General features: G+C 42.3%; 1 protein-coding gene across 3 annotated transcripts in view; it reads left to right on the plus strand.

The window, feature by feature from the left end:
• Nucleotides 1–26,812, plus strand: part of cped1 (cadherin-like and PC-esterase domain containing 1) — a 211,474-nt gene that overhangs the window by 123,367 nt on the left and 61,295 nt on the right. For all 3 annotated transcript variants that reach the window (XM_020044334.2, XM_020044333.2, XM_020044335.2), the window contains one exon: nt 2,648–2,819. In XM_020044334.2, coding sequence (XP_019899893.2) covers nt 2,648–2,819 — 172 coding nt within the window. The remainder of the gene's footprint in view (nt 1–2,647; nt 2,820–26,812) is intronic.

The following is a 26,812-nucleotide window of genomic DNA, read 5'->3' on the forward strand; positions in this document are numbered from 1 at the left end:
AGCACCATCACAGCGCCACTCATGTCTTTGTTAATAGGCCAGACTCAATGACTCAGCTGGACTCCAGATGCAGAGAAGCCTTCCTTTACCTGAGGGCCAGGTTTGTCACAGCCCCTCTCCTTAAATGTCCAGACCCCCTCAAGCCATTCATGGTTGAGGTAGATGTGTCCGAGGTCGGGGTGGGGGCAATCCTCTCCTAGTAGCACAGGAACCCACCTCGGCTCCACCCCTGTGCTTACTACTCAAAGAAACAGTCTGCTGTGGAGAGGAACTACCGCATGGGCGACTGGGACCTACTGGCGGTAACGTTGGAATTAGAGGAGTGGAGACACTGGCTCGAAGGGCGCCCAGGAGCCGTTCACTGTCCTGACTGACCACCGGAACCTTGAATACATCAGGGCATCACCTCTACCCCCGCCAGCCTCTGGATGCTTTTCTTTGCTCAAACCTCCCTGCACCATTCCTCCACAGGTCTGACCCCCCTTCCAGGTGGTGCTTGGGTTCCAGCCTCCCCTGTGCCCCTGGGTGGGGGGTTCCAGTGACATCCAGGTTTTGGAGGAGTTGTTCATTAAGTCAGATGACGTCTGGTCCACCGCCCACGACCACCTGTAGGATGCAGTGCGACATCAGAAGGTGCAAGCGGACAGGTGGTGGAGCCATGCCCTGGAGTACCGTCCGGGGGACAAGGTATGGCTGTCCACGAGGGATCATCCCCTCTGTTTGCCATGCCGTGAGTTTGGGCCCCGGTATGTGGAGCCATTTCGTGTCCTCCGGAAGGTAAACAACATCTTATACACACTCCAGCTCACTCCACCAAAAACAGACATCTCGCCCACTTTCCATGTCTCTCTCCTCAGGTTGCTGGTTTATGGTCCGCTGGGGAGATCCGGTCCTGCAGGGGCGCCTCCACCCCCGGTGGAAGTGGCCGGGGGTCCGGTGTATCAGGTGACCTCTATCCTGGACTTCCAGCTATGGCGGGCCGGGTCCAGTACCTAGTGGACTGAACAGGTTAAGGCCTTGAGGAGCACAGCTGGGTCTGGGTGGTGGACATCTGTGACTTCTCCCTGACATTGGAGTACCATGCTCGCCATCCGGACCAGCCTGCTCCTCGACCCCGAGGTCGTCCGGTTTGCTGGCGGGTGGCGATGTCAGGAGCCGCGCCTGGCCAGGGGTTATTGTAACGTCTGCACTGGTGCTACACCTTGCCGGTGTACTAACCACCGCCAGGAGAATGATGGCAGGAGCACATCCAGAGGACGCACCTGTTTCCAATCACTGTTTAGTTGTGTTTATATTCTGTATTTCACCCACTGCATCTCATTGATTATTTTTTGGGACTGTGCTGGTGCACTTGCTTACATTTACAAAAAGAAAACATTTGAATCATTGGTTTTGTTTTGTTTTTCCCTTTTGCCACTCTTTTACGCACTCATCATACTCGCACCATCACACGTCTTTGCATTGTGCAATGCAATGCGTAATAGCATTTGTGATGCCTTTGTGTCTTTTCAATGTTTGCTCATAGGGCATAAACGCTGTCAGTTTTGACTACTTTGGGCGAACATCCCTAGATTGGCTGGTGCTTGAGGGGTGTTTATCAATACGGTGGCGCAAACTCAAACTTCCTGCATGTTCCAAAGAGTGATTTTGCTTCAGATGGTCAAAAAGGTTTGTTGTATTACTCTTCTCTTTGTCGGACTTCAAAAAGCCAAAACACTTTCAAATAACTGTAACAGTTGATCTCTAAGACGGGCAAGTGAAATAATGTTTTTGTTGAAAGCTGCTCCTTCTCCATGGCTATCACTGCCACTGTTTTAGCCTACATCACAAATCTTTTATAGTTGATAGTGGCTACTCCATCACTTGGACGTATACCTCTCCATGCGCCTATTCTCACTTCTCAGCTCATTCCTGCTGTGTCATAGAGGTGAGTTGGACTGCTCTACCTAATCATTTTTTATAGTTATTGAGGTAATTACCTCTAATTACCTCTATTGATATATCGCCCAGCCCTAGCCCTGATTACCACTGGTGTACAATTTGAGACAGGCAAGTGCAAAGACAATTTGCATATTGCTTAAATAATACAATTATCATTGGAGGTTGATAGTTAAGTAAATAACATTGATCAAAATGTTTCCAAAAGAGGAAAAAAAATATTTTACCTGATGACTCTACACCTGCCCAGTTAACAAACAAAGGTTTTCTACCTGAATTTTGTCAGTCGCATATAGAATTAAATATATAGACGTAACATGACTACATTTAAATGCTTTTTACATTCGAAGTAGATAACTTTTGAAAACTTTCCACAGCTTTAAAACATAGTTGTGAATGATTAATGGCATCTGAATTCTCAGAACGTTTAATATGTTTAATATGTTCTGGTTTTACTCTGTGTGATTTAGAACTCTGTTTCTCACGTGAGCAGGTCTGATCTCAGCAGCCAGACCCTGATTAGAACCTATTAGGCTCAGTAGCAATGGTGTCTGAGGATTGACCTCTGTCAGGCCACACACCCACTTGCCACTGTGGTGTTTCTCTGTGTTTTTATCTCTCTGCTCGGTTGGTGCATTTATATGCCTTGATCTCTCTGTCTCTGGGACTTGTTTTCTGAGAAGTTTTTCTTCTGTTTTTTTTTCTTCAGAGAGGCAAACTACCCGGTAGGCCTTGGCAACAGCAAAATCAACATCCTAGTAACGGACGAGTCAGACAACACAGAGCCTGTCGTCATGACAATATACATTCTGCATATGTACCGCGAGAGCCGACCCAGCCTGCCCATGTTTGGGGATCATGTGATGTGTGGCTTTGTGCAGGTACGTGGTGCAAGCAGGTTACTTTTATGCTCTCATAACTCACTGCCACTATACACTTGCAGTTGGACAAGCTCTGTCAAAGGGTTTAGCTTTTCTCTCCAGAATAGGAGTGCTAATGAAGAATCACTCAGAATGAAATTATAATAAAAACGATTATGTGGTTAGAAATTCTAGACCAGCATCTTGATCTTTTTTTAATACAGGCCCTGGACTTCACAAAGCTTCAAATAAGAACACTGCTTACAGAAATGCCCAGAGTTCTACAGATTCAGAGTTTTGTAACTTTGACTGGTGGCCATGGTCATAAGAATAGGAAGCCACAATACTATTTCCCTCACCATAATCTAATAGACATACTTTCGGTCATAACTGTGAATGGCGCAAAGAGGCAGCAGCGCTTTAGCCCGGATTGAGATATGGTTGGTCAATATTTCAAAGACAATTTTTTTTCCCAATTACAGTTGGAATGTGGAGGAGCCTGGTCGGCAAAAGCAGTAAAGGGATTGAGAGGGTCTGATGTTCCCACGAGATCCTGTGTCAGGGGCTATATTTGAGCTTTCACACCTCAGTCAGAGTTTGGCTGAGGATGTGGTCCAGGACACACTGTCTCTTCCTCACCTGCCCCTCTCTCACCACATTCTAGACCTCCCTCCCTATCTCCTGATGCATACTGGGTATGAGGTTGGCAATTGGGTGGTGTGCAGGGAGGAGCGGGATTAATGGTGTGGTTTCGAGATGATCAATCAGTGCCGGGATCTGAGCGGTTGGGGGATTTCATACTATATTAATACCTTATTAACAGGCATATATTAGAAAAAATTAAGAGACATTTTTAAGAGACCACTGCAAAGCTATCAGTTTCTCTGGTTTTACTATGCATAGGTATGTGTTTCAGTAGAATGAACATTTAAGTTTTATTCTATAAACTACTGACAACTATACTCCCAAATTCCAAATAATAATATTGTAATTTAGTATTTATTTGTAGAAAACAACAACTGGTCAAAATAAGCCAAAAAATATGCATTGTTTTCAGACCTAAAATAATGCAAAGAAAACAAATTAATATTCATTTTCCAATTCAAAATGCTAATGTTTTAACTTAAGAAGAGTTCAGAAATCAATATTTGGTGGAATAACCCTGACTTATGGCATGCTCTCCACCAGTCTGTCACATTGCTGTTGGGTGACTTTATGCCACTCCTGGCACAAAAATTTAAGTAGCTCGGCTTTGTTTGATGGCTTGTGACCATCCATCTTCCTCTTGATCAAATTCCAGAGGTTTTCAATGGAGTTCAGGTCTGGAGATTGGGCTGGCCATGACAGGGTCTTGATCTGGTGGTCCTCCATCCACACCTTGATTGACCTGGCTGTGTGGCATGGAGCATTGTCCTGCTAGAAAAAACAATTCTCTGTTTGGGAACTTTGTCAAAGCAGAAGGAAGCAGATGTTCTTCCAGGATAACCTTGTACTTGTCTTGATTCATGCGTCCTTCACAAAGACAAATCTGCCCAATTCCAGCCTTGCTGAAGCATCCCTGGATCATCACCGATCCTCCACAAAATTTCACAGTGGGTGTGAGACACTGTGGCTTGTAGGCCTCTTCAGGTCTCCGTCTAACCATTAGACGACCAAGTGTTGGACAAAGCTGAAAATTTGACTTGTCAGAGAAGATGACCTTACTCCATTCCTCTACGGTCCAATCCTTATGGTCTTTTGCAAACTTCAGCCTGGATCTTCTTTGCTTCTCATTGATGAAGGGCTTTTTTCTGGCTTTGCACAACTTCAGCCCTGCCCCTAGGAGCCTGTTTTGAACCGTCCTCGCTGTGCACTTCACCCCAGCTGCTGTTTGCCGTTCTTTTTGTAGGTCACTTGATGCCATCTTACGGTTGTTGAGAGACATTCAAATTATTTGACGATCAGCTTGGTCAGTAAACAGTCATTATTGCCCACTGCCAGTCTGAAGCTTTGTTACTTTTCCTCATTCATTTAGATTTGGTTCAGGTAATCACCTAATCAGTACCTCATTAAGTAAAATGAGATGTGACTGTGTTGGAATTTAACAGACACTGGAATGGAAAGGCTGCCATTGATGTAGAGATGCTGATTCAAGAAAAATGTGGAGTGGTCTCTTAATTTTTTCCAGAGCTTATATATAGGTAAATAGAGCAGCTGTGAAAATTCACTTTTATAGAGCTTGGTGGGTCAATCATACAGTATATAACAGTAGCAAAAAAAAAACATCTCAATAAAAAAATCAGCAGTAAGTAAAGATAGTTAATAATACATTGTATACATTTGTACTGCTTTATTGGACCATAAGTATGGAATGATTGAGGAATGAAGTGGGGAATGATCAATTCAGCTGTATGTTCGTACTGTAAACAGTTGCTTAGATAGTTTGCATCATACAGTTGCATCATCGTTTTTTTGAAAATGGGCTGGTGCTGTAACCCTGCAAGTTCTCCCCTGCTGGAAATATAGGGGCTGTGGGTATTCTTCTTGACAGAGAAGAGCTTCCCGAATATTTATTTTGGTCAAAGAGCAGTCCTTCCATCCCAGCCAGTATAAACTGTCATCTTCTGTAGAAAAGGCTGGGCATTTTGCAATATAAATCATATGACAAATTACCCAAAATTCCTATTGCTCCACAAAACATGTGGTCCTGTGTTTGGTACAATTTTTAAAAGAGTCCGGATCCTCAAAAAATTGTTCTCACAGCATTGCAGGATTTCTAGGATGACAGACATGCATGCATGCACACTTGCAAACACACAAAAAAATCTATTTTTGTGGGGACTTGACCCAGAAATCCATGTTCCCGATCCCCCAATGCTAAACCTAACTCTTACCCACAACTTTACCCTTAAATTCAATGAACTTACCCTAATGCCTAAACTTAATCTAGCCCTTACCCTAACTGTAAACTACCCTGAACTGAAACTTTTACCATAAAAACCCAACCCCTAAGCAAGATATTTGATTTATTTTCTTTGTTAGGACTAGAAAGCGAAAACTCTCCACATGGTCAAATTCTCCTTTTCCCACCAGGTTCGTAAAATGTGAACACACAATCTCTCTTAAAATATATAACATAATATATAGTGTGTGTGTGTGTGTGTGTGGTATGTCAGCTATGTGTCATTGCAGTGTTGATACAGTTCACTATTCGTCTTCAGGGTCTTCACAAAGACTTTAGGTCTTAGCTTGCAATAGTGTGTGAACAGCCCTACATAGTCCTACATACCTCTTTCTTACTAAAACTTGATCTTAGCTACTGATGAACTAAAACACATATTGACCCAATCAGAAATCAACCCTACGTCATATGCATGTTACAGGTAAATCCACCAGTTAATAACTTGAACGCATATAGGCTTGCTTTACTTTTACTTACCAATCAATTTGTCTGAGATCCAGGGCAAAGGATGTAGGATTGGATTGGGGATTGGGCCATGCACTTATCAACCCTGCTGGGGTAAGTAAGTGGTCACAGTTACAGGTGTTTTTCTCTTAGGCCAAGTCACAAACAGTATCTCCTGGCTGTTTTCTGCAGTTACAATGATGCTTGTGGATTTCACAGATAGAAAGTTAGCAACAGTAAGTTCCCTCTCTCCATCCTATGGAATAACAGTTCAGAGGCTCTTCTTCCACTCCTGTCCTCTACATTTTAAAGATTTAGCAGATGCTCTTATCCAGTTAAATGCCTTGTTCAATGGCACAACAATGTAATTTTATTCACCTTGCGGAATTGGGATTAGAACCAGCAACCTTTTATTTATGGCCTATTGCTCTTTGACCAAAAGACTATCTGCCGCCTATAGTCATTTAGACTTACAGAAGCCCTCCAATCCTCTAATCCTTCATGTGATGAAGTCTTCTCAGTGTTTCGCTCGGGGGAGCTGGATTGTTTGATCTGTCTATGCAATTTCTTTCTTTCTTTGCCTTCAAGCAAAAAACAAAGATAGTACCATGGACACACATTCTTGCATAAACAGACACACGCACACACACATTTTGGGGTATTATCCTTGTTGGGACCTAAGATTATTTTCCATTTATTTCCAATAAATCCTATTTTCCCTATATCCTAACCCATTATCCTAATGCTTAATCCTTACCCTCCTGACTTAATTCTAACCCTTTATCTAAAAGTATACCTTCATACTGTTTCTATGTGAAAGCTTTTCATCTTATATTATTCATGTAATTTTGGCTTTCTCTGATGCATAGGGCTGCAGATATATTGGGGCATTAAGTGTTCAGAGAAGTGGTGATGCTGGACAAGCGGGAGTTTCTTGTTGTAATCAATGAATGCAGCTACATTCCAGGCATTTTGTCTTCCTTGCTTCACCACCATCCAGCTGAAAGAAGAGCAAAAGCATCTTCCTGTCTATGACGTTCGGCTCAGAGCCATAGAAACCTACCGACCTTGTCATTGGTGGAATCACGTGATATCAGCTTAATGTTGCTAATATGGGACCATATGTAGTTTGTAGCAGTGCTTCAGAGTGGTTCCGTGGTCTAAGTCACTGCTACAGAACAGGAGTTACACACACACACTACACCATACAACTGAGATTGTTGCAGAGTATAAAAGAGTAGGACTAGGCCCAGTCCGGGTGGTCTGTGGAATAACAATGCTTAAAGATTTCCTTCTGTACCAAAGTCAGTGCAGGAAAATACCCAGAGCCTCTGGTCTCTACACAACATCAGAGCATAATGTGTCAATTCTGGGCTACACACATGCTCATGTACAGAGACAGACAGACAGGTGGGTAGGCAGGCACACTCAAGCTTAGTACATACTGTATATTCACAAACATGTACAAAATCAGGCCCACACAGTTTCACACCACCACCCGAGCCCATAAGCCCTGCTGTGGAAACCATTAAGAGATCAGAGAATAGAAAGGAACATTAATATGTTTGAAGTCAGAGCATGTTCCCATTTCCCTTATTCTCTTCCGTTTCTCCTCTCCATGCTCTCTTGCTCCTTCTATAATAACAATATCTAACATATTTTTTATTAATTGCAAGTTGTGGACTTTTTGAATCAAGGGGACATAAAATGATCCCCTGTACAACTAGAACCTTCCAGGGTGCTGCAGTATGTCTGCCATATTAAAGAAGGTTTGAGCTCTTTTGCTTAATGTTAATCTGCTTAATGTTAAGGTTAAAAACCTTTAAAGACCTTCACACTTCCAAAGCCGTACCACAAGTTTTCAACACTTCCAAAGCTGTACCACACTTCCAATGCAACACGCTTTGGAGCACCACTCTTCCGGAGCCATACACACTTGTTTTTGTTCCATCTATTATTTTGTGTTTTTATTGAGGGATGTTAAAATGTGTTTGCTCATATTCTAAAGTGGATTTGCCCTTTTAATTGGCTGTTCATACAACTTATTCAGCTTGCAAAATAGTTTAGAGTTCTAAACCTTGTTAACTTAATTTTGCACACTGAAAAGCCTGTTGTAACACAACATAAAAGCACAGAGCTTCTCTTTTGTGTTACAACAACTGTTTCAGTGAGAAAAATAAGTCAAACAACGTCTTTTAACATATTTTTTAAGTCTTGGGCTCAACCAATCAAATTCTTGGACTCAACCGATCAACCGATCAAAACCGGTATCTGCTCTGCAACTTTCCCCATGAATGTTACTAAGAAAAATGATCTCATCTTTTCCCATCATCCACAAACAGTTCTCATTATTTACTCGGACAGAGAGAGGAAGTGTCCATTCATCCTACCTGGGGGGTATGGCGGGGGGCGCTGATTTGTCCCTAGAACAGGACCTCCTTGTGAGGGTTTTAAAGTGCTATCATGTGAAAGCTCAGAGCTGCAGTGTTCATATCAGCAGGCAGTCTGGTTCTCTGTTTGATGCTGCCTGGTTATCTAGTTATGTTGACAGCCACAGGTGCAGATGGCAATAGGAAACTGGCTGAGAGGGCGAATAAAAACAATTTGAACTAGACAGAAGAATATAATATATAATATATATAATTATTCAAAATAAGCGTATTTCAGTATTTTGTTTTTATAAAAACATATTTCCCATCATAAAACCAATGTCACCAAACTATCATTTTGAGTGTTAGTGTTTTAAAATAAAATATCAAACAGACAGAAATGTCAATATACAATCTGTTATTCATTTGAATTAATGAATTTGTCAGGGGTTTTAATACATTTGCAAGGAAATATGCCTTTGATATATTGATAAATCCATTGCTATATCAGAGGCTTTCTATATTTCTACGCATGTGAACAAGCATTACTACCCTGCCTGGAAATGTCCTCCATTCTCTTTTTGTGTTGACAAAATGCCCAAATTTACAATGATTTAGTAATAATGGAGTCCAAAATGGAGTACCTGCTGCAGAAGAGGAACTCCCAACATTTCAATACATGGTATTTGAAATGTCAATTCTGTATGTTCACTGTTTTTGGCTGAACACTGTTGTTGTTAATTACATTAGTCTCATTAAACCCTCCCTGCATCTCCAATATTCGTATTCATTAACACAGGCATGATTGTTACTATATCCCAGTTTCCCAAGCCTGCTCAAATCACTATCCCATCTCGTATAGGTAAACCAAGCATTGATTTCCTCATGTTGTTGTCTAGGGATGGTTAAGCCTGGTCCTTTGATGCTCTGCAGCTGTGAATTCCAACAAGGCTCAGCCCAACAGAAACACAGCCCTGTAGCCGCTGTTGGGTCAGCCTGCCACCCTGCTCCACAGCTGAGCTGCAGACGCTGGCTCTTTTACCGACCCACCGTCCACTCAGCCCAGGAGTGTGCCACTTCACTAGAACAATGGCTGACTTCATGCCGCGCTGTGGTACGACGATGGGAGGGATACTAGGCTTCTCATTAAAACTCCCATTGAACCAAGCAATCAAAATTATCGCTGCCACTGCATTTGATCCTGTTTGATCAAGCAGAGAGGATGGCGGCGATCGGCAGTCTTAGAAACATTAATTAAATGGTTTGGCCCTTTTATCTTAAAAAGCTGAAATGTGCCCCCTCTTGCCCCATGTGGTCATATATACCGTAAAACCCCTTGCTTTGTATCTTTGTATTCACTAGTAATTTTTCTCTCTGCCCTTCTCTGTGTATTTGTCTGTGTGGGTGTGTGTCAGTCTCAGGGTTGTGTCTCTGGGCTGTTTTCAGTTGGGTGTCTGGGAAGAATGATTGAGGCATCTGAATCAGGTAGGGTTAACGCCCTCTTTCATTACCTACAGTTATTTTATCCTATCAGTATGCAACAAGAGAGGGAGATGAAGAGAGATCAAGGCAGCAAGACAGCCTTACTAATTCACACATACACACATGACCATTCACAGAAACACACATGCAAAGACAGAAGGTTGTCTGATCCATATGCATCATTGTGGGGCATGATCCTGCAAGGCAACTGGAGGTCAAGAGAGCATTTACCTTCTGAGCAGATCATTAACTAAAATGCCCAGGAAGTAAGCAGAAGAGAAAGAGAATAGGGTGCTGAGGGAGAGAGGTAGATTGCAAGGAGGTCGTGAGAAAGTATAAAGACCTTTTTACAATCTCTGCAGTACACACTGTCCTGACTTAATATCCTACTTCTCTGACTCTCACATAAGTTTTCTATGGGAGGAATATCTTAATTTAAAGATATTGCTCACCTGGGATCAATAAAATAAAGACAATCCAGTTTAGTAATCCCAAACCGCAAAGTTCTTAACGCCATCCGTCAGTACCAAACAAATTCCTGTGTCTTCCACCCCCTTTTCCTCTCAGTTTTCCCTCTGGATTAATGCATTAGCCTCTTAGTTCTCCTGAAACATGTTGCTCTTTTTGTGAAGGTCATTTTCTAAAGGACATTGAGCGTTAAGGACACATTAGATCTCTGGACAGAATGGAGCACTTAGGCTTTGTATTCCTCTTCCAAGGCTATTATTCCCAGCTGAGTTCCTTGCTCAGAGAAATGTGAATGTTGTGTAAGGAAAAGTGAGGCCAGCGCACAGTGTAGGGAAAGCATAATGTTATGATTTGTTATTATGGATTGTGTTGGCAGTGAAGGAACTTGTGCAGTTTATCCCACATTATCACAGAACACGCTTGAGTTTCAAGGGATATTAGCATCCATGTACTGTAAACACTCATGTATGTACAGTACTTGTGACGCCCATGGACAAAATCATGCTTGTATGCATGCACGTTCATATGCGTGAACACACATACATACACACACACACACAGTATTGGGAGAGTAATGACACTCCACCCCAATCTTATCACATCGTTCTACTTCTTGTCACACCACTTGCTCAACCAGAGCTATATTCCAGCCAAAGTCCGCTGGAGTAGCCCTATGCTTTCTCTGGCCAACAGCCATGATTGAGCTTGCAACCATCGACCCAGCCACTAAGACTTGCTAGAGCTCAACCCGTTCGACATCCACCCAATCCAAGCTGGGTAATATGCTGCCCTCTGTGTGACTGTAAGTATGCTGCCACCATAATCCAAACTCAAGGCTGCATTGACAGGGCTGTACAGTAAGGTAATGACCTAGACAACTCTGCCACTTGGGGCAGACTCTCAATTTAACAGTCTCTTGTTTCTCTCATTCACACACATCTGCATGTGTCTGATTCATCATTTGTCTCACCATGTCTCACAAAGACACGGTTGTTAAAACCAGAAATCTCATATTTGGATTAATCAGACCAAAGGACAGATTTCCACCGATTTAATGTCTCGTCTTTCTTCTTTGCAGCAATTCGAACATCAAGGCCTTATTCCTACAGTTAATTGATGATTTTTTAGGCTGGTAACTCTAATGATCTTATTTTCTGCAGCAGAGGTAACTATGTATCAGCCTTTCCTGTGGTGGTCCTCATGAGAGCCAGTTTCATTGTGATGGTTTTTGCGACTGTACAAACATAGTATGGACTACTACAGTACAGATATAATAATAATAATAATAGTCTTCTGTATACCAACACTAGCTTGTAACAACACAAATGATTGTCTCAAAAAGGAAAGAAATTCCACATATCATTTGCCTGAAATAACTGCCTGAAGTCTGTGACCTACTGTTCTGCAGCCATGTTCAGTTGTTGTTATTTTTACATACATCAAGTTATTTTTACATCTGATCTTCACCAAATGAAATGCCTATTTATGAAGCCAGTCCCTTTATTTCTCTTGACACTTTCCCTTTTGCCATCACGCTTGTACATGTTCATCTACATCCACCACTTAGAGAGTCACTGATCTGAGGGGTGTCCTACAAAGTGAGGAAACTGACTTACCCATGTAACTTCATGAGTAACTTTGTGATGTTGGGTGTAACTTTCCGATTAACCATACTATGAAAGGTGGATACGTTTTACCCAATGTATGCTGTCTTGGCAATTTACGCTGGATCTCTAAACTGCTCCGAGCAGGTTATTTTCGTGGTTAACTCTGTTATCCTATATGAGCACTGCCCCTCCACCCACAAACTTTTTGGGAAAAATGTCTGCACATTTGGAAGACCCAATCAACATTGGCGCAGATTGTGAGAGGCTCATTCTGCAGGTCAAGGGCGTTTAAAGACCTCTATGAAAGACATTGATTCTCATCCGATGGAATTAAGTATATTTTCCGGCTTTTAGGGCCAGACGTCTCCATTGTCACTCACCTGAGTAATGCCCTCATTGTTGAACATAATGTGTGCCTTGCTTTGCGATATTTAGCCAGTGAACACTTCATGTATTCCATCGGTGATGCTGAACATCTGAGCAAGAATTCTGTAGGCCGTTCACAAGGTGGTACTTGCTCTAAAAAATATACATTGGACCAGCTATCATGCAAAAACTCTGAATGGGTTGCCAAACGCTCCATTTTAAGTCAACATGCACAAACATTCACACTTAAGTTAACACCAAATCAACATCTTAATCAATGTTTAACACCAATTTAGGCAATCAGAGTTTGTCAACCCTGACTTTCCTTGATGACCCTGATTTAAATATGAGTAGGTTAAACACCCTTCATAGTACAGCCCCCTGTTTGACAGTTGTTTATTGTTTTTGTTATGTTGAGCATCATCGGTCATCCGCTGTCTTCCTTGGCAATTTTCAATTGCTAAACTCACCAGTGCATTCTTTCGTTGTAAGTATATTTTTAGATAAGCATAAAGATTTTTGTTTTTTCCCCATAATGTCTTCCTTGACTTTATTTCACAACTCTTTGGTCCTTGTGTTGGAAGACACCAATAGCAGCATCTAAACCTAATACAAAGCTTAGAATTAAGACTAGATATTTAAATCTCTTATGACTTCACAAATAATGGAAAGGAACACATTGAACCTGTCAAGCCAATTGTCTCAATACTTTTGGTATTCTCAGGTAGTTGGACAATGTAAATATTGTAATTTCAGTTTTTAAATACATTTCAGAACTTTTGGCTATAATCGATATGAGGTTTTAGACAGTGGGCAAATGTCGGCAGCATATGCCAAGAAAGCCTCTCTAACCAAATAATTTGCTTTTACACATTGACATGGTTGTGGCTGTAATGGTTGTTAGCAGTACAGTATATAGACATAGTTCTAGCAATGCAATGCATTAATGTATGAAAGCAACTCCAAGACTCCAGATGGCTCTGTTTTGATCTATTATTTTCTCTAAATATTTGTTGTAATTCAACCTTATGGATTTTTTTTTTTTTAAATACTAATGTTGAGTAGTAAAATATATTTAATGCAGATCTGTGAACAATGACTTGAAACGGTAGAAACCAATAATCCTGCCATTAAATCTTTATAGATGTGGTTGTTCTTTTTCTGGCTGTTGGCATGAGTAATGGGGTCTGTTACAGAGAAAAGGGCCAAAAAGAGGTGTGGGGATGTATGCTCTAGTAAAGCCAGCTTTATGCTCACAATCAGAGGTTTAATTTAAGTGGTTCCTGCCCTTGTGTCTCTCATTTTGCAGCAGCCCAACTGTGGGCGTAACAAGCAGTAACTGCAGCATTATCCTCAGAGTATTCTGCCAGTCATTGTTCATTAGGCTTTCCCACATCATTCTCTGAGTTGGGTCTGTTTCACTGATTGTCTAACTGGTTCCCCAATACCTTTTTGTGTTAAATGTTTTATGGGTTTCCTCAGTTCATTCAGCCTCTTCTCTCCTCTCCAGTCTCTCACTCCCTCTCTTATTCATTCTTGTCACTTTAACCTAACAAAAACAAACCAGAAATTAGTGATCATAGTTTAACTTTCCATTGGACAGGTCTGAGTCCCCGTCCATTCCTCAAGTTTCATCTCTTCATCCCTGATGAAAACCCTGGACTAGGGCTCTGGGAGTAAGTTCTTTTGTTGTTTCAGAATTAGTGTAACTGTATCCCTCCCCTCGCTCTTTTTCAGCGAGTACTGGCAAACTTTTTTGGCTAACAATATAGTGATATTCATGTAACTATGGCTTTTGGCTGGCACCAATGTTTGCTTCAGCCACTCCTGCACTGATTATCTTTACACAGACTGGCGGCCATCTACAGTAAACCTGTGGTCTCCAAAGGTCACTCTGTTGCCAGATTACATCATGGTTGTTGTTGATGTGGAAGAAGGACTGTATGATTAGAAAGTATTTTGAATGACTGCACGATCCTTATTATGACATGTGTTATGTTTTTATGTGATTGGTTGTGAAGTCATGGAAGATCTCAGACACCATGTTTACTAATGGTTATATGATGGTTCTCACAGTTCAAACTTCCTCTGAGAGTTCAGAGTTTTCAGGCAGTAATTGGGAATAGTGAGGGAGATGCACACAAGCCTAAATATGTTAGTTGAAGAAGCAATATTTTTCTTTAAGAAACCAATGGCATGGAATTTAAGGTTTATCCCAACTGAAAGTTCATAAACTGAAATGCCCTGATATTCTTACACAACTGTAAAGCACTTCTTAGAATCAGAGTAAACATCTTTTTAAAAATATATATGGTTTCCACTAAAGCTGGGAAAAGCATTTGGCTCTATTGCTACCACTGTGTGGTAGATACATTCCAGATTGGTTGACCACTGTACACCAGTTTCTTCACTCCTATTCTCTTTGTCAGGGTTGTATTTCTTTAATCTTTTGTTATGGCGATCTTCATCATATGTACTTGATAGTGCCCCCATTGGACTCCCATCAGGGGGCATTTGTAGAGGTCCTCTTGACTTGTTTTGTTGTAACTGTTTCTTCATACATTCAAATCTGGGTAAGGCACCCCAATCAAAAGCTGTGGATGAACAAAGAGGTCCGATAACTGCAAAAGGCACGCAACGCTGCTTTCAGATCCAGCGGTGCAGAGGCCTACAGCTCATCCAGGGCCAACCTGAAAAGGGGCATCAAGATGGCAAAAAATTACCACAAACTGTGGATTGAGGAGCACTTCAACATCAACTTTGATCCCTGACGCATGTGGCAGGGCATCCAACCCACCAAAGAACCCTACCCCCACAGGCTGCAACATCTCATTCACCAAATAGTTAAACATGTTCTACGGTCACATCGACATGGACAACAAAGATCTAGCCATTAAAGCGGAACTCCCCCCTGACGTCCCCTCCCTTAGCCTACCCACCACAGATGTGATATCTGCACTGAACTGGGCAAATGCACGCAAGGCTGATGGGGTCCCTGGGTGTGTGCTCAGAGCATGTGCTGGGGAGCTGGCCGAGGTCTTCACTGACATTTTCAACCTGTCTGCAACCATTGTGCCAGTGCCGAAGCAGTTGTCTGTGTCTAGCCTGAATGACTTTCGACCTGTAGCCCTTACCTCCATGATAATGAAGTGCTTCGAAACACTAGTTCTGGCCTATCTTAAGTCCTGCCTTCCCCCAACACTGGATCCCTACCAGTTTGCCTACTGGTTGAACAGTTCTACAGAGAATGCCCTCTCCACAGCTTTACACGCTGCCCTAAACCACCTGCACACAACCAACACCTATGTGAGAATGCTATTCATAGACATTAGCTCAGCATTCAACACGGTCATCCCCTCTAGGCAGGTCAACAAACTCCATGACCTGGGGATCAGCCCCTCTCCCTGAAACTGGATTCTCGACTTCCGTACCAACAAACCCCCAGTCTGTCAGGTTAGATTACTTCATCTCCTCCACCCTGATACTGAACACTGGTGTTCCACAAGGCTGCATTGCTGTACACCGTCAAGTTTGCAGATGACACCATGGTGGTAGGCCTGATTAGTGACAATGATGAGTCAGCCTACAGGGAGGAGGTCTCAAGTACCCGGTGGCACGGTGCACTGATAACAACCTGGGCCTCAATGCAAAGAAAACCAAGGAGCTCATTGTGGATTACAGGAAATCTAAAGGCTGCAGTCAGTTCTCATCGATGGCACTGAGTGGAGCGTTTGTCCAGCTTCAAATTCCTGGGTCTCCACATCTCCAAGGACCTCACCTGGTCTCTCAACACCTCAGCCCTAGTCAAAAAGGCATAGGAGGCTGAAGAAAGCCCACCTATCTTCCACGATCCTTTTGAACTTTTACCGCTGCACAATCGAGAGCATTCTGATTAACTGCAACTGTGTGGTTTGGTGGTTGTTCTGTAGCCAACAGGAAGGCCCTGCAATGGGTGGTGAAAACAGCCCAGCACATAACAGGTACCCAGCTCCCCGTTATCATAGATCTCAAGCGCAAGCGGTGTCTGTGACCCATCACTAAGCATATCCACCCTTGACACTACTGAACTCTGTCACTGCCTGATACGTTTTCAGTCTACATGTAATTGCTGCTGTTCCTGTATTTCATTTGTACTTGCTGACTTGCACCTTAAACTTGCCTTCATTGCATTTTTAGAACTGCCACTGTACTTACATTTTCAATTGTTACATACAAATGTCTACCTCGAGAAACTCATTGCTCAACTATTTATCCCACATACATTATACTTAATACTTGTACATTTTCCATTGCACATTTAGAATTGCCATATCTTATACACTTGCATATGTTATGCACATCTATTCGTTTCACTTGTACATACATATACTTAATACTTGTACATTTTCTGCCCTCCTCTATTTGCACTTCTGGTTAGACGCAAACAAGGCTTGACTTTGGCACCTACCCACCCGCCAAATGCGGGTAGAAATCGGCTGTGGGGTGTAACGCAGTCACTCTTACTAGCCACTTTGGCGGGTGGCATTCTATATATTTATACACAGGGTTTTTCCTGCATGCAAAGCTCAAAGGCGACAGCCTTCCCAAAATCTTGCACCGCCTCTGTGATTTGGCATGGTAAAACATGATTTTGCACTCATATATATAAAACGCCAGAAAATACTGCAGCTAAATTGACGTTTGGAGGAAACTTTTTCCATATTGAGTGTTGCTAAGTGGGGTATATTTCCTACGAATTGTGCTGTTTTTATAGAGTCTGTGGCAGAATACAGTTTAGCCTATGGTCAATTAAATCTGGCAACCTTGCATACAGGACCACATGGGTCCAGACATCTCAGATGTCGGGAAAACAAGTGGATCCTAGTTTTATTTTACAACCAAGCATGTCAAAATAATCCATTCAAACCTAATAACCTCAAACTACATAAAATCTGCACACATTTTTTTTTTTACTTTCCAGGTGACTTCTAGTAGCCTAGAATTACAGATTTGTTTTTAAAGAGAGATTGCGAGACAAACAAAGATGACTGGTGAAAACACCATCAGATTAGGGTATGTACTATCCCCCAAAAAACGTTAGGCTGTATATGCAATATATAGAGTAAAAAATATATATAATTCACTTATTTAAGTCACTATCAATATAAATATATGTATGTGAAGACGCTGAATCAGCGACAGCAGCAGAGCCAAGTACAGCTGATAGAAGTCAAGGGAGATTAACGACGTGGTATCAAGGCAAGGATAGGGAAAACATTTCTTGACAAGGCTGTAATAAATACAGCTCTGTTTTAGTTTTTTATGCAAGTCTACATTAATTATATTAAGTACATAGCATAACAGAAATTGACAACAATAATATTGAGTGCGATTAATTATAAAACTGATGGGTGATTTCATATTTCTTTTTAAATAACATTCAGAGTTCTAGGATATGTAAAGAATATTTTGGTTGATATAGGGAGGACATTGTAGCATGCATTAGCTGCTCAAGTGGACATGGACAACAGGACGTATTTAACAATATAATAGTCTTTTTCAAGTGTGTAGCCACATTACATAAAGGATTTCACAGAGGGGTATCTGGTAGAGTGGAGTACCACCTTTGCCTGATTTTGAGCCAGGAAAACCCCAGTATGTATGTATACTGCTCTGGAAAATATTAAGAGACCACTGCACCTTTTTCTTTCCTTTCCAAAAAAGTTGAAAAGGAAAGTTTTGAGTGAGGAACAGAAGCGTTCAATTTGCAGTGGTCTCTTAATATTAACCCTTCTGTTACTCACTCAAAACCTTCCATTTCAACTTTTTTGGAAATGAAAGAAAAAGGTGCAGTGGTCTCTTACACACACACACACACCATTTTTTTTTTACAATTGTAATCCCCTACAAGCTACGCCCCTACAACTCCCATGAGCATTACCTTCATACAGTGTTTGATTCTGTTCCATTTGTGTTAGGCCTATTGCCTTGCACGCCAGTGACCGAACGCGTGAGCAAGAGAGGCTAAGATGTAGCCAACCAGTCAAATTTTATCAAATAAAATGTAATTTCCCAACAACAAAATGGTGGTTAGTGACTTTGGAAATCCACAAGCCACAGTGGTTGGTTAGCAAAAAAGTTAATGTCAAGCGCTGGACTACATTTCGTGGTACTGTACTTGACAAAATTCTCTTTGCACAATAAAATAGTTTATTTGCAATTAGAGAGACGCGTCAAACGCTTAACGGATACTCATCTGAGGAGTCTCTGAAGTAGATACATGAACAGTCCATATTTATTACAGTTAAAAGGGGAGTGGTAAGAGGCTGCCCATCTGTCTTGTCAATAAAACACATTCCCTTTGTTCTGTCAGTACCTAGGCTTCACACAAGGGGCAAGCTGTCCTACCCCACATGGGTGACCTTGTGAACTCTTAAGAGCTGTTACAGCATCCGGACAGACAATAGATATCCTGATGAGTTATACAGATGCGCAGATTAATGAGTAACCTTATAATCTGCCGATACCAGTCAATGATGTCCCCTAGGCCAATACCAGATCCCCCTCTCCTACATTCCTAAGGATCAAAGGACAGATACCCATCTTGGTGTAAGCAGAGGAACATGGTCAGAGTACCTAGTGATGCTCTGATACTATACAGACGTGTGTGTCACGATGAAAGAAAATAGTTACATACCAGGCAATAGAAAAGCAGACATTTCTCAAATGCACCTTAGTTAAAAAATTTCATAACACCCACCATCCTTTTTGATAGAAATGTATGGAGGTAATAAAAAATAAAATGTCATGTCTGGAAACAAAATTGACATTGCAGTTTGTGAAATTCGACTTGCTCAACAGACGTAATATCAAAATGGCAAGTCTTTTTTTTCTTTATCTGAAGGCAAGAAAGCTAGCTACAACTTTTTAGTAGACATTTCAGGAGAAGAGTAAGATCTGTCATTTGTAATACAAATAAAAATTACTTATAGTGTAATTCAACAAAATAGTAAGGTGCCCAATAACTGGGGACGGTGGGCCATAATAGGGGGTCATATTTTTTAACAACAACACTAACCAACTAACTGAAAATATTAATTTTCCAATTATGGCATGCTAGCTAACATTTGTAAGTCACTAATAATTATCAGGAACACAGTTGCAAAACAGTGCCTGTTTCACGGATTCATGTTTGTTTGGGTTTGAAGTTTAGGTATTGCCATGTATGCTGTTCAGAGGAAGGGAGATCTGGTTGTTAAATATTTCTTTTTTTAATTGAAAATTTTATTTTATGACTTTATTCCGAGATGAAGGGGCTAATGACTAAATCTGTTTTTGAAATGATTCAGAGAAATCCCGTTTAGAAACAATATAACGTATGTTATACGTTATATTGTTCATACGTTATATTGTTAATTTGTTCATTTACTATAAACTACAGTTCATTTACTATAAACTACAGTTGCCAAAATTATTTTGGCTACATAATACAGCTGTTTTTGTGACATTTGTTGTTGTTGGATGGATGAAGACAGGGTGGATTTTAATTTAATTGATTTTAATTTCTTTATTTAGATACAATTTAAGACATTAGATCAATGTCTGACACAAACTATGAGACAGGTTTACTTTTAGCCAACCTTGACCTAAAATAACCTTATTTTGATAGATTGTACACCCATTGTTAATCTAAAATTACATGATGAAAATATGTTTTGGGGAGTATGCTAAAACGAGGCTTAGCCCCCCCGTCCATTATTTTCTAGTGACGTCCCTGATACTAAGCATTTGTTCACATTCTTGTTCAGAGGAATAGGGTGTACAAGGTTGTGTGTATCTATATGTGAAGGCTTGTGTGTGCACACAAATTATGTGCAGTAAGTGTGTGAGAAGGTCACTGTTTGATGTGAATGTATGTGGTAAGACGTGTGTCTTGTGTATCATGTTGCGGCGGCTCCTCTGTGGTTCTGGGTTCAGGTTTTATTTAGGGTCAGAGCTGTCAGTTTAGACCTCTCCATTTCCTCGGTCTAATAAGAAACTCTTATCTGATATCTTAGCTCACCACTTCCACTTTTCAACATTTATTATACCACGTGTGTGTTCTCCTAATTGTATAGCCCTATTCATGTGATATGCCCGATCTCCTTTGGGATGTTGTTAGTCATTTCTGTAAGATCTATGATGTTAAGAGTGAATGCATACAATGCATACATAAAACTCCTCAGAATTCTAGACGTCCCACTGGAATGTTTCCTGTCATTATGACAAAGTCATTTATTATGTTATTCATAATGAATCCATATTTTTGACCTTTTTAACTGTTATAAAATGCAGCCAGTGTGACTGTGTGACTGGTGTTCTCCCATAGAACGTGTTACTTGTGCATGTGCATAATAAAAGGCGTGTACAGAATGTGTGTAATGACAGCGTTTTCTTTCCAGACCCATGTGATTCATGCACCCATGTGATGCATTTTGATTCCTATCTGATAGTGTTTGACCATGACTAACTAAAGTAACTCCACAGCCAATCCCTCTGTTGCCTTCATGAACTAGTGCTTGCAATGGTTTTATTTTGTACACTATAGTTTACAGTAACTGTCTATCAGTCTCTTACATTGACTGGGAGAAATGTAGTCACACTCTTGCAGTAAAGCTTAAACTGTGTCAAGTTCGAGAGCCTTCTTGAATGTACAGTCTGCTTCAAGTCCACCTAAGGCATTTTGATAGGACTGAGACCTGGGCTTTAACTCAACCATTCCATTACCCTACATTCTCCTTTTTAAGGTTTTCTGTTGTTGCTTTGCTGGTGTTTTTTGGTGAATTGTCCTTTGTCAAGATCCATATTCAGCTTCAGCTTTTTGACAGATGGCCTCACATTGTCCTCAAGAATTCTCTGGTACAGTATGGAATTCATGGTTGACTCAATGATGGCAAATTGTCCAAGGTTTAAGGCAACAAAACCAACCAAAGCCATAATGACGCCACATCCATTCTTTATGTTTCGTATAAGTTTCTTCTTTTCAAAGGCAGTGTTTCGCCAAATGGTGTCTTTTACTGAGGTCAAACAACTCATCTGCCCAGAGCATATTGTTTCAGTACTTTTGTCTTTACCTATGTGTTTTGTCTTAACCAGTTGTGTGGTTATTTATTTTTTTAGAGCAAAGGCTTCTTCATTTCTGAACTCTGATATAGGCCGAATTTGTGCTGTTTCTTTCTGTCAGTGGCCTGTTCATCCCTAAATGTTACTCCAGCATTCTTAAAGACTTGTATGAACAACTTTCACAACTTTCAGTCAGACACAAATTCGGCCTATATTGGTAGGACAACCTGTCATATGTAGATTGCATATTACATGGAATTTTCTACATTTGAGAGTGGTGTCACAATGCATGCCACATAGTGTGCACCGGGCACAACTGATAGACAAACAGCTCTTCACAATCTACGGCAAAGAAAACGGATTGGGACGTAACAAGGCCCTGCTCAAATCTACAGAGATTGAGAGATGGTTCTTGCACATCAACAAAACACCCAGATCACTCACTCGCTTAGCTGATGATACCATGAGTAGGAGAGATGTCTTTCCTGACAACATTTTTAACGAGATATCATCACTGAGTGCAGCTTGAAATTGTGTGCAGCTTGAAATTGCTGCACACAGTGCATCAAGCACTAAAGGCAAAACCATTGGGGAACTCTGGCACGAACCACAGATTCCAGGCCCTCATGACAAGCCAAAATCGCTGATGCATACCCCTTAATAGTAAGAGGAAAGTGCTTCTCATCTTATGTATGTTGCAAAAAAACACACCTCCAGCACAACTTGTCCAGTCTCTCACAGAAGAAAAAATAAATATATTACCCTGTATACAATTCAGAGATAAACACAGCCCGAGCACCCTGAATCGCACTGAAAACAGCAGCTGATAAAATTCTCGGTGTGCTAGCCCGCCCCTCCCCTGAACCAATGTTTGCAAAAGTATGCAAGTATACCACTGATCACTGCAACCATGACACCTCCATGCTTGAGGTGATCAAGTCAAAGTCTATTCCTGATGGTGGTTTGTGCTCTCTCAACAAGGAAAAACAGAGGAGACACTGATCGTTTCCTCCTCTAGTCACAAACAGGTCCACCCGTTCCCCCGAACCAGCTCCACCTCACACAGAAAATGTGGGAAAGGGCTACAGCTACGCGATGTCCAGAGAACCCCCTCAAGACATGAGGTACAGTGGAGTGAACAAGTATTTGATACACTGCCGATTTTGCAGGTTTTCCTACTTACAAAGCATGTAGAGGTCTGTAATTTCAATCATAGGTACACTTCAACTGTGAGAGACGGAATCTATGATTTTTTTAATAATAAATTAGCATTTTATTGCATGACAAGTATTTGATCACCTACCAACCAGTAAGAATTCCGGCTCTCACAGCCCTGTTAGTTTTTCTTTAAGAAGCCCTCCTGTTCTCCACTCATTACCTGTATTAAGTGCACCTGTTTGAACTCGTTACCTGTATGAAAGACACCTGTCCACTCACTCAATCAAACAGACTCCAACCTCTCCACAATGGCCAAGACCAGAGAGCTGTGTAAGGACATCAGGGATAAAATTGTAGACCTGCACAAGGCTGGGATGGGCTACAGGACAATAGGCAAGCAGCTTGGTGAGATGGCAACAACTGCTGGCATAATTATTAGAAAATGGAAGAAGTTCAAGATGACGGTCAATCTCCCTCGGTCTGGGGCTCCATGCAAGATCTCACCTAGTGGGGCATCAATGATCATGAGGAAGGTGAGGGATCAGCCCAGAACTACACGGCAGGACCTGGTCAATGACCTGAAGAGAGCTGGGACCACAGTCTCAAAGAAAACTATTAGTAACACACTACGCCGTCATGGATTAAAATCCTGCAGCGCACACAAGGTCCCCCTGCTCAAGCCAGCGCATGTCCAGGCCCGTCTGAAGTTTGCCAATGACCATCTGGATGATCCAGAGGAGGAATGGGAGAAGGCCATGTGGTCTTATGAGACAAAAATAGAGCTTTTTGGTCTAAACCCCACTCGCTGTGTTTGGAGGAATGTGATGGCAATTTCTAAAGTCAAAACCATTTACGAATTTGGGGTAAGACAGAGGAAAACTCTAATGCACAATAAACAGATTATTCTTGCAAGGAGAGAGTACACAGGTTACAAAGTAACAATGAATAATCTCTAAATAAGCACAGGAAAATCATCAGTATTTAAGGGAGGAAAAGGGGTGTGTTAAAATGCTGCCCATCTGTTTTATGTCAATACAACTCATTCCTTTTGGTCCTAAACTGCACACAAGTCACATGTTGTCTGTCGTGGCTGCGTAAGGAGCATCTCGAGGTCCTGGAGGGGCCAACACGACAACATCATCCGCAAAGAGCAAAGACGAAATCGTGTGGTCCCCAAACCTGACACCCTCCGGCCTCTGGCTGCGCCTAGAAATTTTGTCCATAAAAATTATGAACAGAACCGGCGACAAAGGGCAACCCTGCTGGAGTCCAACATGCACTGGGAACAAGTCTGACTTACTGCCGGCAATGCGGACCAATCTCCTGCTTCGGTCGTACAGGGACCTGATAGCCCTTAGCAAAGGACCCAGGACCCCATATTCCCGAAGCACCCTCTACAGGATGCCGCGAGGGACACAGCCTTCTCCAAATCCACAAAACACATGTGGATTGGTTGGGCAAACTCCCATGAACCCTTCAACACCCCGTAGAGGGTATAGAGCTGGTCCAGTGTTACACGGCCCGGACTAAAACCACACTGTTCCTCCTGAATCAGAGGTTCTACTATCGGCTGTATTCTCCTCTCCAGAACCCTGGCATAGACTTTCCCGGGGAGGCTGAGAAGTGTGATCCCCTTATAGTTAAAACACACCCTCCGGTCCCCCTTCTTAAAAAGAGGGACCACCACCCCGGTCTGCCATCCCAAAGGCACTGTCCCCGACTGCCACGCGATGTTGCACAGGCGTGTCAACCAAGACAGCCCCACAACATCCAGAGACTTGAGGTACTCAGGGCGGATCTCATTCACCCCCTGGTGCCTTGCCACCAAGGAGTTTCTTGACCACCTCTGTGACTTAAGCCCGGGTGATGGACGAGTCCACCTCTGAGCCCTTATCCTCTGCTTCCTCAATGGAAGACGTGACGGCGGGATTGAGGAGATCCTTGAAGTACTCCTTCCACCGCCCGACGACATCCCAAGTTGAGGTCAACAGCTGCCCACCTCTACTGTAAACAGCGTTGGTAGGGCACTGTTTCCCTCTCCTGAGGCGCCAGATGGTTTGCCAGAATCTCTTCGAGGCCAGCCGATAGTCCTTCTCCATGGCCTCACCGAACTCCTCCCAGGCCCGAGTTTTTGCCTCCACAACCACCCGGGCTGGAGTCCGCTTGGCCTGTCGGTACCCGTCAGCCACCTCAGGAGGCCTGATAGGACTCCTTCTTCAGCTTGACGGCATCCCTTACTTCCGGTGTCCACCACCGGGTTCGGGGATTGCCGCCTCGACAGGCACCGGAGACCTTACGGCCACAGCTCCGAGTGGCCGCTTCGACAATGGCGGTGGAGAACATGGTCCACTCGGACTCAATATCTCAAGCCTCCCTCGGGATCCAGTCGAAGCTCTCAGGTGGGAGTTAAAGATCTCTCTGACAGGAGACTTGGCCAGACGTTCCCAGCAGACCCTTACAGTACACTTGGGCCTGCCGAGTCTGTCCAGCTTCCTCCCCCGCCATCGGATCCAACTCACCACCAGGTGGTGATCAGTTGACAGCTCCGCCCCTCTCTTCACCCGAGTGTCCAAGATATACGGCCGCAGGTCAGATGAAACGACAACAAAGTCGATCATCGACCTGCGGCCTAGGGTGTCCTGGTGCCACGTGCACTGATGGACACCCTTATGCTTGAACATGGTGTTTGTTATGGACAAACTGTGACTAGCACAGAAGTCCAATAACAGAACACCGCTCGGGTTCAGATCAGGGGGGCCGTTCCTCCCAATCACGCCCCTCCAGGTGTCACTGTTGTTGCCCACGTGGGCGTTGAAGTCCCCCAATAGAACGATCGTCGGAGCACTTTCCAGCACCCCTCCCAGAGACTCCAAGAGGGTCGGGTACTCTGCACTGCCGTTCGGCCCGTAGGCACAAACAACAGTGAGAGACCTATCCCCAACCCGTAGGCGCAGGGAAACGACCCTCTCGTTCACCGGGGTAAACTCCAACACAAGGCGGCAGAGCTGGGGAGCTATAAGCAAACCCACACCAGCCCGTGAATGCATGGAATGAAACAAATTCCAGAATCTATAAAATATTTGAGGGAGGAGTGGATGTAACTTCAAGGATTAAAACATGATATTTGAACTTTTTATGTGGAAAGACCATGTCAGTTATAATAAAATATTATTCAAAGTAATATACTAAAAAAGTTAATAATGTGCTTTTTTCTTATCAGCAATTCAAGTTGTTTATTTGTAAGCTCCAAATCCTCCTATTTCACCCAATGGGCTTTGTGCCCTAGCATGTGCCCTAAAAATTTTTGTGACACCTAAGGCCAAATGGCTTTGCCCCTAAAATAAAAAAATTCCAAGCCTGCTAGTGACCCAGTGCCACGGGAATCCATGCATACCCATGCCATCACACTTCCTCCACCGTGTTTTACAGATGATGTGGTATGCTTCGGATCATGGGCCATTCCAAGCCTTCTCCATACTTTTTTCTTCTCATCATTCTGTTACAGGTTGATCTTAGTTACATCTGTCCAAAGAATGCTGTTCCAGAACTGGGCTGGCTTTTCTAGATTTTGTTTTGGCAAAATTTGCCTTTTCTATTCTTGAGGCATATGAATGTTTTGCACCTTGTGGTGAACCTTCTGTATTTGCCCATGTGAAGTCTTCTCTTTATGGTAGACTTGGATAATGATATGCCTACCTCCTGGAGAGTGGTCTTCATTTGGCTGGATATTGTGAAGGGGTTTTTCTTTACCATGGAAAGGATCCTACCATCATTCACGACTCTTTTCTTCCTTGGACGACCAGGCCTTTTTTTTTGTATTGCTCACCAATGTGTTTTTTTTTTCTCAGAATGTTGAAATACATATTAAAGAGCTGTAATTCCGAAACCCTTCCTCCAATTTGGATGTTAATATACTCAAACTAAAGCTGAGAGACTGCACTTTAAGCCCATATTCATTATTTAAATGTAACTTAATATACATTCACAGAGAACAATAGATCAAGCCAGGTAGAATTATTTCTTATACATTTTTTTGAAATGATAATTGGATGCAAGTTGCAATAATGAATGCAGAAATTGATTATTGAGTGTGATGAT

This window comes from Esox lucius, chromosome 23 (assembly GCF_011004845.1).
Source record: "Esox lucius isolate fEsoLuc1 chromosome 23, fEsoLuc1.pri, whole genome shotgun sequence".
NCBI lineage: Eukaryota > Metazoa > Chordata > Actinopteri > Esociformes > Esocidae > Esox > Esox lucius.